General features: G+C 46.2%; 1 protein-coding gene and 1 long non-coding RNA gene across 3 annotated transcripts in view; one reads left to right on the forward strand and one right to left on the reverse strand.

Moving 5' to 3' along the window:
* Positions 1-16,040, forward strand: part of RBCK1 (RANBP2-type and C3HC4-type zinc finger containing 1) — a 34,062-nt gene that overhangs the window by 14,295 nt on the left and 3,727 nt on the right. For both annotated transcript variants that reach the window (XM_081867814.1, XM_081867815.1), the window contains exons 5-11: positions 1,333-1,531; positions 5,479-5,621; positions 5,725-5,898; positions 7,302-7,462; positions 8,840-8,951; positions 10,594-10,773; positions 13,569-13,667. In XM_081867814.1, coding sequence (XP_081723940.1) covers positions 1,333-1,531; positions 5,479-5,621; positions 5,725-5,898; positions 7,302-7,462; positions 8,840-8,951; positions 10,594-10,773; positions 13,569-13,667 — 1,068 coding nt within the window. The remainder of the gene's footprint in view (positions 1-1,332; positions 1,532-5,478; positions 5,622-5,724; positions 5,899-7,301; positions 7,463-8,839; positions 8,952-10,593; positions 10,774-13,568; positions 13,668-16,040) is intronic.
* On the reverse strand, positions 1,471-5,471 carry LOC309345195. Its single transcript, XR_014158081.1, has 3 exons — positions 4,021-5,471; positions 1,977-2,185; positions 1,471-1,594 (listed from the first exon to the last, which is right to left on the reverse strand). It is a non-coding gene; the product is annotated as an uncharacterized lncRNA (long non-coding RNA).

The following is a 16,040-nucleotide window of genomic DNA, read 5'->3' on the forward strand; positions in this document are numbered from 1 at the left end:
CCACTGTAAGTTCATAACCGGAGGTACCACTGTATTCAATAAATGTTTTCCAATCTTCTCTGAACGTATGTTCTTCTTCTTCTCTCATTCTATATGTTAAGTCTGCAAGCTGCACGTATTCCGTCAACTTAAGTTGCCATTCTTCTTTCGCTGGGACCTCACTCATTTTCCATTTGGGGGCTAACAAAAAACGGGCTGCAGTAGTGGCATACGTAAATAACCTTTTTTGACACCTGGGAATTTCAGTCTGAATTATCCCCAACAGAAAGGTCTCCGGTTTTGGGAGGGGGGGAGTACTTTTGAACATTTTTTTCAATTCATTATGAATCATTTTCCAATACAGTGGTACCTCTGGTTGTGAATGGGATCCGTTCTGGAGCCCCGTTCGCAACATGAGTAGAACGCAACCCGCATCTGTGGAGGTCATGATTTGTCACTTCTATGCATGCGTGTGACATTTTGAGCATCTGCACATGCGCGAGCGACGAAACTCAGAAGTAACCCTTTCTGGTACTTCCGGGTTGCCGCAGGACGCAGCCTGAAAAGACTTAACCTCAACCGAACATATTAAAGAGGTATGACTGTACTCTTTTACAAGTCCACCACCTATGAAAGAACGTTCCTTCTGCCTCTTTGCATCTCCAGCACTTAATTCTGTCTTGTACATGTTAGCAAGCCTACTCGGAGTTAAATGCCATCTGTAAATCACTTTCAAGCAAGCTTTTGAGTAGCACAGAAGTCCTCATCGGGTATACTTTTTCCTTTTTTAAAAAATAATAATAATTTTTATTAGTTTTTTTTAAATAGCATTTTTAACAGTAATTAAACATGCTTTTACATCTTATACAGTTTTTTTTTGACTTCCATCAATCACATCTGAAAATTTTCCAATCTATCACTTAATACACATTTCTTACTTTTACTATTACATTTAAATCTCATAACTCTATTCTTTCTCTACTTTGCAATTTTTCATGTATTTCTCCTTACAACACTTCTTGTAGTCCTACTAGCGTAATTTGTTGATTACAGTTGCTCTTCAAATAGCTCGTATATTTCTTCCAATCTTCTGTGAATCTCTGGTCCCGCGGGTTTCGAATCCTTCCTGTCATTTTATCTAATTCTGCGTAGTCCATTAATTTTGTCTGCCATTCTTCTTTCTTCGGAATTTCTTCTTGCTTCCATTTCTAGGCTAACAATACTCTTGCTGGGTATATTTTTCCGTTTGGTTTAGCCCACCTAGCTGCTCCAGACAAACCGTTTGTGACTTCCTTGATTTCCGAGGCTTTGGGGCTCTGAAATTGTCTCTTCTTCCTCTCTCACCTGGCCCAGGTGTTCCTCCACTACGGCTTTCCCCCCAGCATCCAGAAATGGGTGATGGGACAGAGGCTTCCGCGAGACCACGAGACTCTTCACTACCACGGCATCCAAAAGGACGGCGACGCAGTTTACCTGTACCTTCTCTCCGCCAGGGCAGCCAAGCTGAGCAAAGACGCCTTGCAGCGGGACCATGAGCGCAGGCAGCTGGAAGGTGAGCGATCAGTGCGGAGAGCACCACCCTTCTGCAAGCGTGACGGGCGATGCTGGGCTGGGGCTCCTGTGTTAGGTTTCTGTTTACGCCACTGTGCAGTTTTTGGAGTCACAAGACTCTGTTTACATTCCAGACTGTTGGAAGTCTCACGGGAGACGGATGTTGATGTTACTAGCTTCCTGTTTCTTTGTCCCAGTTGTTCACTGACTCTCACAGAGAGCAGATGCATATTCTTTTCTGTCCTGCGTAGTTAGAAATAAAGTAACGATGTAGCTCATATTTCTCAGCTCCTTCTGCTGTTTGTATACTCCGCGTAATGAGGGAACGTGCCTGAAGCCTCATTAAAGGCCTAGGTCGTTAATCACCATCAGAGGAGAGCCTCGATGGATTCCGAAGTACGACGTCAGGGAGAGCCGATTCAGCTCGGCCGTACGCAACCTCCGACATCCTGCTAGGAGGAGGTGGTACCCTAGAAGGTGCCAGATACGGAACAGGTTCACGTGGAAGATGGAGCCAGCTTGTTTTCTGCTGCTCCAGAGAGTAGGACCCAAACCAGTGGAGTCAAACATCAAGAGAGTCTGACTGAAGACTTTTCTGACAGCAAAGCAACTTGGTCCTGCCAGCAGGGTGGTAAAGAGACATGCCATCATTGCCCTTCCAGACATTTGCCCTTTGCTGCTGTGAGTCTCCTCTGGTGTAAGGATATGGGAGGCCCCTGTGTGTCCTCTAGCCTGGTGAGAGGAACCCTTAAATGCATTGGAACGAAGCACCAGAAATTTATTGCTGCTTAATTCTTGTTTTGCTTTGTGTTTATGTACTCAAGCCTGGGTAGCGCTGTGGTCTAAACCACTGAGCCTAGGGCTTGCTGATCAGAAGGTCGGCGGTTCGAATCCCCGTGACGCGGTGAGCTCCCGTTGCTCGGTCCCTGCTCCTCCCAACCTAGCAGTTCAAAAGCATAGAATCATAGAGTTGGAAGAGACCACAAGGGCCATCGAGTCCAACCCCCTGCCAAGCAGGAAACACCATCAGAGCACTCCTGACATATGGTTGTCAAGCCTCTGCTTAAAGACCTCCAAAGAAGGAGACTCCACCACACTCCTTGGCAGCAAATTCCACTGTCAAACAGCTCTTACTGTCAGGAAGTTCTTCCTAATGTTTAGGTGGAATCTTCTTTCTTGTAGTTTGGAACCATTGCTCCGTGTCCGCTTCTCTGGAGCAGCAGAAAACAACCTTTCTCCCTCCTCTATGTGACATCCTTTTATATATTGGAACATGGCTATCATATCACCCCTTAACCTCCTCTTCTCCAGGCTAAACATGCCCAGCTCCCTTAGCCGTTCCTCATAAGGCATCGTTTCCAGGCCTTTGACCATTTTGGTTGCCCTCCTCTGGACACGTTCCAGTTTGTCAGTGTCCTTCTTGAACTGTGGTGCCCAGAACTGGACACAGTACTCCAGGTGAGGTCTGACCAGAGCAGAATACAGTTGGCACTATTACTTCCCTTGATCTAGATGCTATACTCCTACTGATGCAGCTCAGAACTGCATTGGCTTTTTTAGCTGCCGCGTCACACTGTTGGCTCATGTCAAGTTTGTGGTCAACCAAGACTCCTAGATCCTTTTCACATGTACTGCTCTCAAGCCAGGTGTCACCCATCTTGTATTTGTGCCTCTCATTTTTTTTTTGCCCAAGTGCAATACTTTACATTTCTCCCTGTTAAAATTCATCTTGTTTGTTTTGGCCCAGTTCTCTAATCTGTCAAGGTCGTTTTGAAGTGTGATCCTGTCCTCTGGGGTGTTAGCCACCCCTCCCAGTTTGGTGTCATCTGCAGATTTGATCGGGATGCCCTTGAGTCCATCATCCAAGTCGTTGATAAAGATGTTGAATAAGACGGGGCCCAAGACAGAACCCTGTGGCACCCCACTAGTCACTCTTCTCCAGGATGAAGAGGAACCATTGATGAGCACCCTTTGGGTTCGGTCAGTCAGCCAGTTACAAATCCACTGAGTGGTAGCATAGTCAAGTCCGCATTTTACCAGCTTCTTTACGAGAATATCATGGGGCACCTTGTCAAATGCCTTGCTGAAATCAAGGTAGGCTACATCCACTGCGTTCCCTTCATCTACCAGGCTTGTAATTCTGTCAAAAAACGAACATATCAAAGTGCAAGTAGATAAATAGGTACCACTCCAGCGGGAAGGTAAATGGCGTTTCCGTGCGCTGCTCTGGTTTGCGAGAAGCGGCTTAGTCATGCTGGCCACATGATCTGGAAAAATTGTCTGCAGACAAACGTCGGCTCCCTTGGCCAGTAAAACGAGATGAGCGCCGCAACCCCAGAGTTGTTCGCGATGGGACTTAATTGTCAGGGGTCCTTTATCTTTACCTTTACTTTTTACTCAAGCCTAGGTTGTTGTGGGCTTTTGCGGGGAACATTGAATTTATTTTGTGTTTGCCATAGTTGTTGAATGTTGTCATTTTTTATAATTTACTAACAAGTTTGGTATTTTGTAAAGCTTTGTATTGTGATGTTTTGAATTACAGTGGTACCTCAGGTTAAGTACTTAATTCGTTCCGGAGGTCTGTTCTTAACCTGAAACTGTTCTAAACCTGCAGCACCACTTTAGCTAATGGGGCTTCCTGCTGCCGCTGTGCCGCCGGAGCACGATTTCTGTTCTCATCCTGAAGCAAAGTTCTTAACCTGAGGTACTATTTCTGGGTTAGCGGAGTCTGTCACCTGAAGCGTATGTAACCCGAAGTACCACTGTATTGCTGTAAGCTGGTTTTGGGTGCAGCTCAGAAGCGGCATATAAGTAAATCACTCAATCAGTCAAAGCTGATCCAGACTGGTTTTGGTCCTGATTTTCTGGCGATGTGCTGGTCCACACAGCTGAGCAAGCCCCATGCGCGACTTTCTTCTTTGCGTAGCTGACTTCCCAAGGGGAGGAATGCCTCTTCCAGGGCAAGAAGGCAGCTGCTTCGAGTTTCTTTCAGACCTGCCAACCTGGCCCCCTCCTAACTACCTGCCCTCAACCCAGCCAGCGCACCTGCCAGGAAGGCAGCCCCAGACACCCAAACTTTGCTCCCAGACCCACCAGGAAGGATCTCCTTGAAAATCATTTTCTTTTTTTCCTTTTTAGAAATTTTACTTAATTTTAATTAGCAAAGATCTATCATACAGGTGATAACTTATGTTGGAAATGCAAAGAAAAGGAGGGTACCTTTTTCCATATGTGGTGGGTGTGTCCTAAGGTGAAAGACTTCTGGGGGAAAATTTATAATGAGTTGAAAAAGATGTTGAAATATACTTTTATTAAAAAAACAGAAGCCTTTCTACTTGGAATAACAGGTTTCGAATTGCCCAAGAAAGATGTTAGATTGTTTTTGTATGCCACAAATGCAGCAAGAATCTTGTCAGCTAAATACTGGAAATTACAAGAAATACCAACAGTGGAGGAATGGCAAATGAAGATGATGGATTTTCTGGAGCTGGCCGACCTGACCAGTAGAATCTGCGAACAGGAGGAGGAGGAATACCAAGAAGAATGGAAGAAATTTAAGGACTATTTAGCAAAATATTCTAAGATAACATAAGTAGTATCATTTGTGAGTACCAAATTGGCTTAAATGTTTCAAATTTAATAATACCATGGATACAAGTGAATAGGATAAGAAAGATGTTAATTGACCAAGGTAAATTGATTGGAAATTAGTATTGGAAAACTGCTACAATGAGATATATGGAAAGACAGCTAGAGGGATTCAAGAAAGTCATTTAACAATGGTAATAAAAATATGATTATAATAGGATAAAAGTTTGCATGTATGTTTGTTTTTTTATATAGTAATGTTTTTTCTTTTTTGTTGTTTATATTTGTAAGAAATTTGGAAAACCAATAAAAAAATTTGGAAAAAGAAAAGAAAATAATTTCCTTTTCCTTTTGGTCTAGAGCTAGGCATTCGAGAGGGTGTGCTGGTGCCACGGGGGACGTCAGAAGCGGCAGTCTCTACGCCAGCGGAGCCCTTGGGCACCCCAAACCTCCAAGAGGAGAAGAGGGGCACTGTGTCACCTCTGCCCGCCGTGCCCCCACCGGTAATGGATTGCGAGGGGGTGGGCAACGCAGGTAGAGATGCTGTTTTTCCTCTGTGATTCTCCCATCCTCCTCTTTTTCTTTCCTGTGTGGGGCGCTACCTAGGTCGGCTGGGAATGCCCAACTTGCACCTTCGTCAACAAGCCCACCAGGCCCGGCTGCGAGATGTGCTGCGCTGAGCGCCCCAAGGGATACATCCTGCCAGAAGGGTACCAGCCAGACGTGGAGGAGCTGCAGCGGTTGCAGAAGGAAGAGGAAGCCGTGCGGCAGTATGAGCAGGTGACTGGCTGTTGGGAGGGCGAGGCAGCCAGGAGTGACCATGTAGATCGGGGTGTGTGTGTGTGTGTGTGTGTGTGTGCTTTGAACCTTTTAACTTACTTATTTACCTGTTGCTTTCGTCTCCCACCTTCATCTCTTGAGTGCCTCAAGGTTCTTTTTTTAAAATATTTTTTTTATTAAGTAATTCAACAAAACATATTACAATGGTTCCTTGGGTTACATATGCTTCAGGTTACATACACTTCAGGTTACAGACTCCGCTAACCCAGAAATAGTACCTCGGGTTAAGAACTTTGCTTCAGGATGAGAACAGAAATCGCACGACGGCAGCAGAGGGAGGCCCCATTAGCTAAAGTGGTGCTTCAGGTTAAGAACAGTTTCAGGTTAAGAACGGACCTCCGGAACGAATTAAGTACTTAACCCGAGGTACCACTGTATCTTAAAACATATCATCCTTAATTTCACCCTCATTTCCCCCTCCCCCTCCCTCCCATAAACACCCTTCCCTCCCCGCCCCCCCAACTTCCCTCAGTTCCAATCTCTGATTTCTCTATAGATGCTATTCTCTGCATGTTACAGGATTGTTAAGGTAAAGGGACCCCTGACCATTAGGTCCAGTCGAGACCGATTCGAACCCTGGTCTCTCCCAGGCTCTGGCCTGACTCTCTAACAACTACAGTACCTTGCTCTCTCCAGCCTCAAGGGCCACATTCTCTTCCAGGCAACCTCCCACGAGCCACATGTTGGTTTTGTGCTCATTTTCTTATGAATACTTTGCGCCAGCTTACATAAACCCTTTAGAAATTGATGCACTAGTGGCCTATAAATGGGAGATGGCCACCTCTTGTCCACAAGCCAGCTGTGGTTCGTGGTGCAAAAGGAAGCCGCCTTAATATTTCTTATTAATGGCAGAAAATTAGCTTTATTTTTCATTTTGTTTTTCAAAATATTTTTTATTAACAATTTCAACAAAACAAAATTTCAAAACATGATCATATTCATTGTTTCCCCCCATCAACCATCAAACCCTCTGCTCCAGAGACTTCCCTCAGCCCCTCTCTCTGATTTCTCAGCACATATTATTCTCTGCATGAATAAACATACACAAATTTATTCGTTGATAACATGATAGATAATGTAAGGATATGTACAAGTTTATAACATGCAGAAAATTAGCTTTATAAAGTTCCCCCCAGGATTCTGTTACATCACTTCCATTATATTTAATCTATTGCGGGCAGATCTTAAAGCCTGTCTTGTCTCTTAGCTGATCTTGCAATTCAGTTGGCACGTTCAGACACACTCAGATTCCGATTCAGTTTTATGGATTGTCAATCTGGACATTTTGCCAAATGCTTCAATCTCTCCAATGTTTCTCTGTCTCTCTCTTTCTTTTTATGTAGGCTAAGGAGCAGAAGAAACAGAAAAACTACCAGCGGCTGCTGCAGCTGGATGGGCAGAGCTTGGTGCCATCGGACGAGGCCCTGGAGTGCCCCATCTGCTTCTTGGCCCTGCAGCCCGGCGAAGGGGTGACCTTGCGGGAATGCTTGCATTCCTTCTGCAAGTAAGTAAACGATCCAGTAATAATAATAATAATTTATTACTTATACCCCGCCCATCAGGCTGGGTTTCCCCAGCCACACTGGGCAGCTTCCGACAGAATATTAAAAACACAATAAAGCATCAAACATTAAAAACTTCCCACGGGTGGCGCTGTGATCTAAACCACAGAGCCTAGGACTTGCCGATCAGAAGGTTGGCGGTTCGAATTCCCATGATGGTGTGAGCTCCCGTTGCTCAGTCCCTGCTCCTGCCCATCAGCAGTTTGAAAGCACGTCAAAGTGCAAGTAGATAAATAGGTACCGCTCCGGCGGGAAGGTAAACGGCGTTTCCGTGCACAGCTCTGGTTCGCCAGAAGCTGCTTAGGCATGCTGGCCACATGACGGCCTTTAAAGCGAGATGAGCGCCACAATCCCAGAGTCGTCTGTGACTGGACTTAACAGTCAGGGGTCCATTTACCTTTATCTTTTAAACAGGGCTACCTTCAGATGTCTTCTAAATGTCAGATGGTTGTTTATTGTCTTGACATCTGATGGGAAGGCGTTCCACAGAGTGGGTGCCACCACAGAAAAGGCCCTCTGCATGGTTCCCTGTAACCTTGCTTCTCACTGTGAGGGAACCACCAGAAGGCCCTCGGAGCTGGACCTCAGTGTCCGGGCTGAACAATGGGGGTGGAGACGCTCCTTCAGGTATCCTGGACCGAGACCATTTAGGGCTTTAAAGGTCAACACCAACACTTTGAATTGTGCTCGGAAACGTACTGGGAGCCAATGCAGGTCTTTCAGGACTGGTGTTATGTGGTCTTGGTGGCCGCTCCCAGTCACCAGTCTAGCTGCTGCATTCTGGATTAGTTGTAGTTTCTGGGTCATTGGAACAGCTCCCTTAAGAAGAGGAGAATAAATGAGAATTTTCCCCAAGTGGAGAGTAGAGTCCTCCAAGGATCTGTATTGGGACCTGGGCTCTTCATCAGACGATCTCTGGGTGGTTGATAAGATAAAAACACTGGGATAAAAGCACAAATAAATAGTGAAAACAGAAGCAACGAAACAATAATTCCCAAAACATTTAAAAGGGCATTGGGAGGTGCAGCTGGTGCCTTCATTATACACCTTTAGGTGCCAGGCAAAAACGTGCTTCTGTAGCCAAGCTTTTGGCTGATTGGCATCCAATGCCCTTTTGAAAATGTGTTGGGGGGGTTATTGGGTTATTCTTGCATTATTATTATTATTATTATTATTATTATTTTATTTTGTGTTTTTTATTGTGATTTTATGTTGAGCGCTGATAACCTGGCTGCTGAATTCTGCACCAGCCGAAGTTTCCGAACCTCCCATTTCTGTGTGACGTATGTGTCCCCCCCCCCAATAATTTCTCCCTCCAGGGACTGCTTGAGAGGAACCATCCTCAACAGCCAGGAGCCCGAAGTGCGCTGCCCCTACATTGATGAGAAATACTCCTGCCCGGGGCAGTTGCTGGAACGGGAGGTCAAAGCGGTAGGCCTGTTAAAATGTCTGTTTTGTACACACACACACACAGGACGCGGGTGGCGCTGTGGGTTAAACCACAGAGTCTAGGACTTGCGGATCAGAAGGTCGGCGGTTCGAATCCCCGCGACAGGGTGAGCTCCCATTGCTCGGTCCCTGCTCCTGCCAATCTAGCAGTTCAAAAGCACGTCAAAGTGCAAGGAGATAAATAAGTACCACTCCGGCGGGAAGGTAAACGGCATTTCAGTGTGCTGCTCTGGTTTGCCAGAAGCGGCTTAGTCATGCTGGCCACATGACCCGGAAGCTGTACGCCAGCTCCCTCGGCCAATAAAGCGAGATGAGCGCTGCAACCCCAGAGTTGGCCATGACTGAACCTAATGGTCAGGGGTCCCTTTACCTTACACACACACACACACACACACCGGATTTCCCACAAGGCACTCAGGATAGTGTATGTGCTTCTTTCCCTCCCTCTCCCCAATTTTATCCTCACAACAACCTTGTGAGGTAGGCTAGGTTGAGAGTGAGAGAGTGACTGGTCTCTCTGATGTTCACCCAATGAGCTTCACAGGGAGGGGCATTGAACTCCTTGGTTCAACACTCCTTTTTAAAAAATTGAAAATTTTATTTACAACATAACATAAACCTCCCCACCCCCCCAATACAGAAATACAATAAGCATAACATACAACAATACAAACAACCAAATAAAAGACTTCCTTTATCCTGTATCTGGCCTCCTTATTTACTTCTTATAAGCTGAATAATTATTAAGATTTTTCTAATTATAACTTAAATAGCCACAAAGCGTCCTGCAGACATTAATCGAAACAAGTCCAGGTATGTATTTTAGGGCACTGTTTTGTGAAGGTATTCCCCATGCTTTTTGAAACTCTTGTCTAGCATGATCTCCAATTGCCTCTGTTAATCTAGTCAATTCAATATACTCTAACAGTTTGTCTTGCCATTCCTTTTTTGTTGGCACAATTTCTTTTCCCCATTTTTTAGCAATTAGGATTCCTTGGTTCAACACTCCTAATCAGTGTGGCACATGAATGCTCTCACAAATTGTTTCTGGCTGATTATCATAGAATTAAAGAATTGTCGAGTTGGAAGGGACTCTGAGGATCATCTAGTCCAACCCCCTGCAATGCAGGAATAATAATAATAATAATAATAATAATAATAATAATAATAATAATAAAATTTATTATTTATACCCTGCCCATCTGGCTGGGTTTCCCCAGCCACTTTGGGTGGCTCCCAACAGAATATTAAAAACACCACAAAACATTAAAAACTTCCCTAAACAGGGCTGCCTTCAGATGTCTTCTAAAAGTCAGATAGTTGTTTATTTCCTTGACATCTGATGGGAGGGCGTTCCACAGGGTGGGTGCCACCACCAAGAAGGCCTTCTGCCTGGTTCCCTGTAACCTCAGTTCTCAGCACCGTGCTCTAACCAACTGAGCTACATATCAGATTGATTGATTCAGCTCTTGCAAAATCCCATGTTCCGCGGGTAACATTATTCTCACTCGATACTTTCGGAGGCAGATTCCCTGACTTAAAACAGCATGATTAGGCAGCTAGGGCAATTTGCTTCCCCTTTTGGGGGTCTCCTCTGATGTTGTTTTCTCCATTTGATCTCCAGCTCCTGAGCAAAGACGAGTACCAGCGTTTCTTGGACCTGGGGGTCTCGGTTGCCGAAAACCGCAGCCGCTCCAGCTACCACTGCAAAACCACGGACTGCCGGGGCTGGTGCTTCTACGAGGATGACGTGAACGAGTTCCCGTGTCCCGTGTGCGAGAAGGTGAACTGCCTGCTTTGCCAGGTGAGATGCTCTCTGCTCATCTAGAAACTGCCGTTGTGCATGGATGTGTCGGTTACGCTAGAAATTTAGCCTGCGGGCGGGGAAGGGAAGACCAGTCCACAGCTGGGAGATGGCAAACGTGGTTGGAGCTCAGGATCAGTGGGCCGGATCCTGCCCTTGGCTCTCCCTTGCTGGTGCAAGGCTAGTCACCTGATGTCATGATGACATCAGGTGGCAACTTCAGAGGGGCTCTCTCGCAGTGCCAATCAGCCGGGCTCTTTTGAAAGTGTGCTGTTGGTGTCAGTCAGCTGATTGGCACTGACTGCGTCCATTTCAAGCATCCCTTTAAAATATATTTGCCGGCACGATTTGTATTCAGGCTGCACCTGCAAGCAGAGGGATGCCAGCCCTTGCAAAAGGACATTTCTCCTATTTCCCCCATTCAAAGCAGGCCTGCAAGCTTTGGAGTAATAATAATAATAATAATTTATTTATACCCCGCCCATCTGGCTGGGTTTCCCCAGCCAATCTGGGCGGCTTCCAGCAGAATATTAAAATACAATAGTCTATTAAACATTAAAAGCTTCCCTAAACAGGGCTGCCTTCAGATGTCTTCTGAAAGTCTGCTAGTTGTTTTTCCCTTTGACATCTGGTGGGAGGGCCTTCCACAGGGCGGGTGCCACTACCGAGAAGGCCCTCTACCTGGTTCCCTGTAACTTGGCTTCTTGCAGTGAGGGAACCACCAGAAGGCCCTTGGCGCTTTCAAGACCAGTGTCTTGGCGGCCACTCCCAGTCACCAGTCTGGCTGCCGCATTCTGGATTAGTTGTAGTTTCTGGGTCACCTTCAAAGATAGCCCCACGTAGAGCACATTGCAGTAGTCCAAGCGGGAGATAACCAGAGCATGCACCACTCTGGTGAGACAATCCGCAGGCAGGTAGGGTCTCATCCTGCGTAGTAGATGGAGCTGGTAAACAGCTGCCCTGGACACAGAACTGACCTGTGCCTCCATGGACAGCTATGAGTCCAAAATGACTCCCAGACTGCGCACCTGGTCCTTCAGGGGCACAGTTACCCCATTCAGGACCAGGGAGTCCTCCACACCTGCCCGCCTCCTGTCCCCCCAAAACAGTACTTCTCTCTTGTCAGGACTCAACCTCAATCTGTTGGCAGCCTTTGCAAGCACTAACAGACAGCTGATTGTGGGCGCTGCAAACCTTTGCCAGACAGCATGTTCAGAAGAGCTTGGTGCAGCCACTCTCCGCCTGATCGGTGGTTACAATGAGCTCCTTTGCATGCCTTCAGTCAGGTAAGGGATTTGCTAGTCCCAGCTATCAGCTGATTGTTGGCACCTTGAAAGCCACAGGACTGTGCCATTATTTTTTTCTGGTGCCACACCTGATGTCATTTGCTGTCAGATATAAGGCCAGGTGGGCAGGATTTAGGTAAAAACAACAGCCTTGCAGGCCAAATGGGGAGGCCTGTTGGGTCAAAGGGGTTCCTCACTTTTACCTGTATCTCTGAATACAGGTAGTTCAAACTCTTCTAAATACTTCTTTATGGGTGAAGTAGAGATTGTGCATGCTGGTGAAGATGCTTTAGTTGAGATTCCTGCATTGCAGGGGGTTGGACTAGATGACCCTTGAACTCCCTTCTATCTCTACATTTCTAAGATGTAGAGTGCAAGACAGAATGGGAATGGGGCTAGATGTCAGCTTGAAGTGTGTAAGAAAAATAATTGCCGTATTTTTCACTCCATAAGACGCACCTAGTTTTTAGAGGAGGAAAACAAGAAAAAAAATATTCCGAACGAAACAATGGATGTATGATTTTTGCGGTTCATGCTGTGGCCACAGAAATGAGATCTGATGGTGAATTTGGGGTGTCCCAATGCAAAAATCCTGAGGATCCATGTGGACCTGTGCTTTGTAACCACGTTTTTGCACCATTGCGGCCCCAGGCAACGGTGCGTGATTTTTTTGGTGCAGGCTGTAGCCATGGACATGCTATGTGATCTGATGGTGAATTTGGGGTGACCCAATGTAAAAATCCTGAGGATCCATGGGCTTTTACCTCCCCCCTCCCCCGGCAGCCTCCTTTATCTCTAGTGTCACTTATCTCTCTTCCGATCCCACCGATCAGCTGTTTCCTTTCAACACTCCCTTCCCTCTTGTTTGCCTTAGTGTCTTTTCCTTAGCTGGAGCAGTTTTTTGCTCCTCCTTTTCTTCTAATTTCTCTCCTTATTGCTTTGGTCTTCCTGTTTCCCCCCTTTGCAAGTTTGCTGTCTTTACCTCCCCGCTCCCATGCAGCCTCCTTTATCTCTAGCGTCCCTTATCTCTCTCCCTGATCGGCAAACGATCAGCGGCTTTGTTTCAACACCCACTTCCCTCTTTCAAAGGAAAAAAAAAGCATGATCTGCTTTTTGCCCCTGGGCAATTCGGCTCCAGGGATTACACATTCACTCCATAAGACGCACAGACATTTCCCCTTACTTTTTAGGAAGAAAAAAGTGTGTCTTATGGAGCGAAAAATACGGTAATCTTCAGTGCTGAAGAGCCAAATGGGCCCCGAATGGATATTGGTACTTGGAGTAGAATATTCAGATAAGACCCTTCCTAGAACAAAAATAGAACAATCGACCATTTCCTGCCCATTGGTCGTATCCGGAATCTGCCATTTTCAGCGGATGCCTAGGTCAGCTTGATAAGAGGCTATTGGGTACATGCTGTCATTTCTGGGGCACCCTACTAGTGTTTGCTAACCATCTGGGGGGAAGGAGACTGGAAGTCAGGATCCAAACCACATGTCTTATCTGCAGGCTATTCACGAAAACATGAACTGCAAAGAGTATCAGGATGATCTCCAGATCCGAGCTCAGAATGACCAGGCTGCGCAGCAGACCACACAGATGTTGCTGGTGAGAAGGGGTGGCTGAGGGGCTCTGAAAGGGGGAGGGAGAGGGTCACAACCCCCAAGTTCAGGCCCACACTGTATATTAGCAGTCCTCCGCCCCCTGGTTCATGAAGTAGCTGGGAAAGAGAGCAGTTGGCTTGTTCATTTTACCTGCAAAAAATGTTGGCAGCTCCAACTATAAGGGAAAAAACATCAGGGTGGTAAACAGCACAAAGTCAGCAATGAAAAATTCACAAAACGCATGCAAAAATGTATCATGAATCTTAAAGTATGGTGAGATTAATTGGAAGTCAGTTTTAAATTTCTTCTCTATAAGTTTTATCATTGTGTTCAGTATCAGGAGTATATACAGTGATACCTCGGGTTAAGTACTTAATTCGTTCCAGAGGTCCGTACTTAACCTGAAACTGTCCTTAACCTGAAGCACCACTTTAGCTAAGGGGGCCTCCTGCTGGAGCACGATTTCTGTTCTCATCCTGAAGCAAAGTTCTTAACCTGAAGCACTATTTCTGGGTTAGCAGAGTCTGTAACCTGAAGCGTATGTAACCCGAGGTACTACTGTATGATGATAATTATATTAATCTTCTTGTATCTTATAGTGTGGTGGTTTGTTGAATTGATTGTATGTTACTTGTATGTACTTGTATGTTACTTGTTTACTTGTATGTACGTCTGTTTTCTCATAAATGTATTTATTTTATGCACACACACATACAAATATATAGATAGATGATAGATAGATAGATAGATAGATAGATAGAGATAGATAGATAGATAGATAGATAGATAGATAGATGATAGATAGATAGATGTTAGATAGATAGAGAGAGAGAGAGAGATGATAGATAAAACGAATCAGTAGATCAGCTTAATGTATTCATTTATTCATAAGATTTCCTACCCACCCAGGATGGGTTCCAACAGTAGAATATACAATTCCAACCCCCCCCCCCAAAAGATAAAACCATTGCAGCTATCAGACATTCAAAACCGTTCAAAACAGAACAGAGCAGTATAAATTCAGTGAAAGAGGTGGGTCCCACAAACCCCCTCAGTTGTCAAAGGGCAAAGTAAAGAGCATGTGGCTTCGTTGTATGGCAAAATCTGTGCAGGGGCTCAGGGCGCCTCCGTGGGGAGGGAGTTCCACAACTTAGGGGCTGCTGCAGAGAAGGCTCTGTCCCAGCCTGTCCCTTCTGAGAGGGGCCGGATGACCAAGACAGCCCCTCCACCCCCCACGTAGCTTAACATCTGAGAAGTCTGTAGTGATGTAGACACCTTTGGATATTTGGGGGGCAAAGTTGCTCAGGGCCTTAAAAACATGAGCCCCTTGAATTGGGCCTGGACATCAACACGACTCCATCACCCGTCAGGGCAAGGAAAGCCTGATGATTTGGTTTGCACATGCATGCTGATCCCAGCTGATTTGCAGCATGCACATACAGTTTTAGAAGAATTTGGGGATTTCTATGCCCCACGGGACGCGGGTGGCGCTGTGGGTAAAACCTCAGCGCCTAGGACTTGCCGATCGCATGGTCGGCGGTTCGAATCCCCGCGGCGGGGTGCGCTCCCATCATTTGGTCCCAGCGCCTGCCAACCTAGCAGTTCGAAAGCACCCCTGGGTGCAAGTAGATAAATAGGGACCGCTTACCAGTGGGAAGGTAAACGGCGTTTCCGTGTGCTGCGCTGGCTCGCCAGATGCAGCTTGTCACGCTGGCCACGTGACCCGGAAGTGTCTGCGGACAGCGCTGGCTCCCGGCCTCTAGAGTGAGATGAGCGCACAACCCTAGAGTCTGTCAAGACTGGCCTGTACGGGCAGGGGTACCTTTACCTTTACCTTTTATGCCCCACAGAGCACCTTAAGGTCCATAAATAGCAACACCCTAGAGGTCCCTAAGGAAGTTAGATTAGTTTCAACCAGAGCCAGGGCCCTTTTAACACTGGCCCCTGCGTGGTGGAACGCTCTGCCTCATGAGACCAGGGCCCTGCAGGATCTGATTTCTTTCCGCAGGGCCTGTAAGACAGAGTTGTTCCACCTGGCCTTTGGCTTGGAATCAACTTGATCCCCTCCCCCTCTTTCCTTTTTCCTTTCTCCTTCGGTGATGGAACTCCTATTTGGGGACTTCCCTGGCTTTCTTCTGGCCCATGTAGGACCAGTCTGGATAGTTGGCCTCGGTGAAGACTTGACGTTTTCATCCCCCCAAAAGTGTTTGATTTGAGTTCCTACTGAAATGAGGCTGCATTTTAATGTTGTATTTTAATCTTGTTTTTAAGTTGTATTTCAATCAATTGTTTTTATACCGGTGTTAGCCGCCCTGAGCCCGGTCTTGGCTGGGGAGGGCGGGGTATAAATAATTTTTTTTATTATTATTATTTCTAG

This window comes from Podarcis erhardii, assembly GCF_964252035.2.
Source record: "Podarcis erhardii genome assembly, chromosome: 6".
Classification (NCBI taxonomy): Eukaryota; Metazoa; Chordata; class Lepidosauria; order Squamata; family Lacertidae; genus Podarcis; species Podarcis erhardii.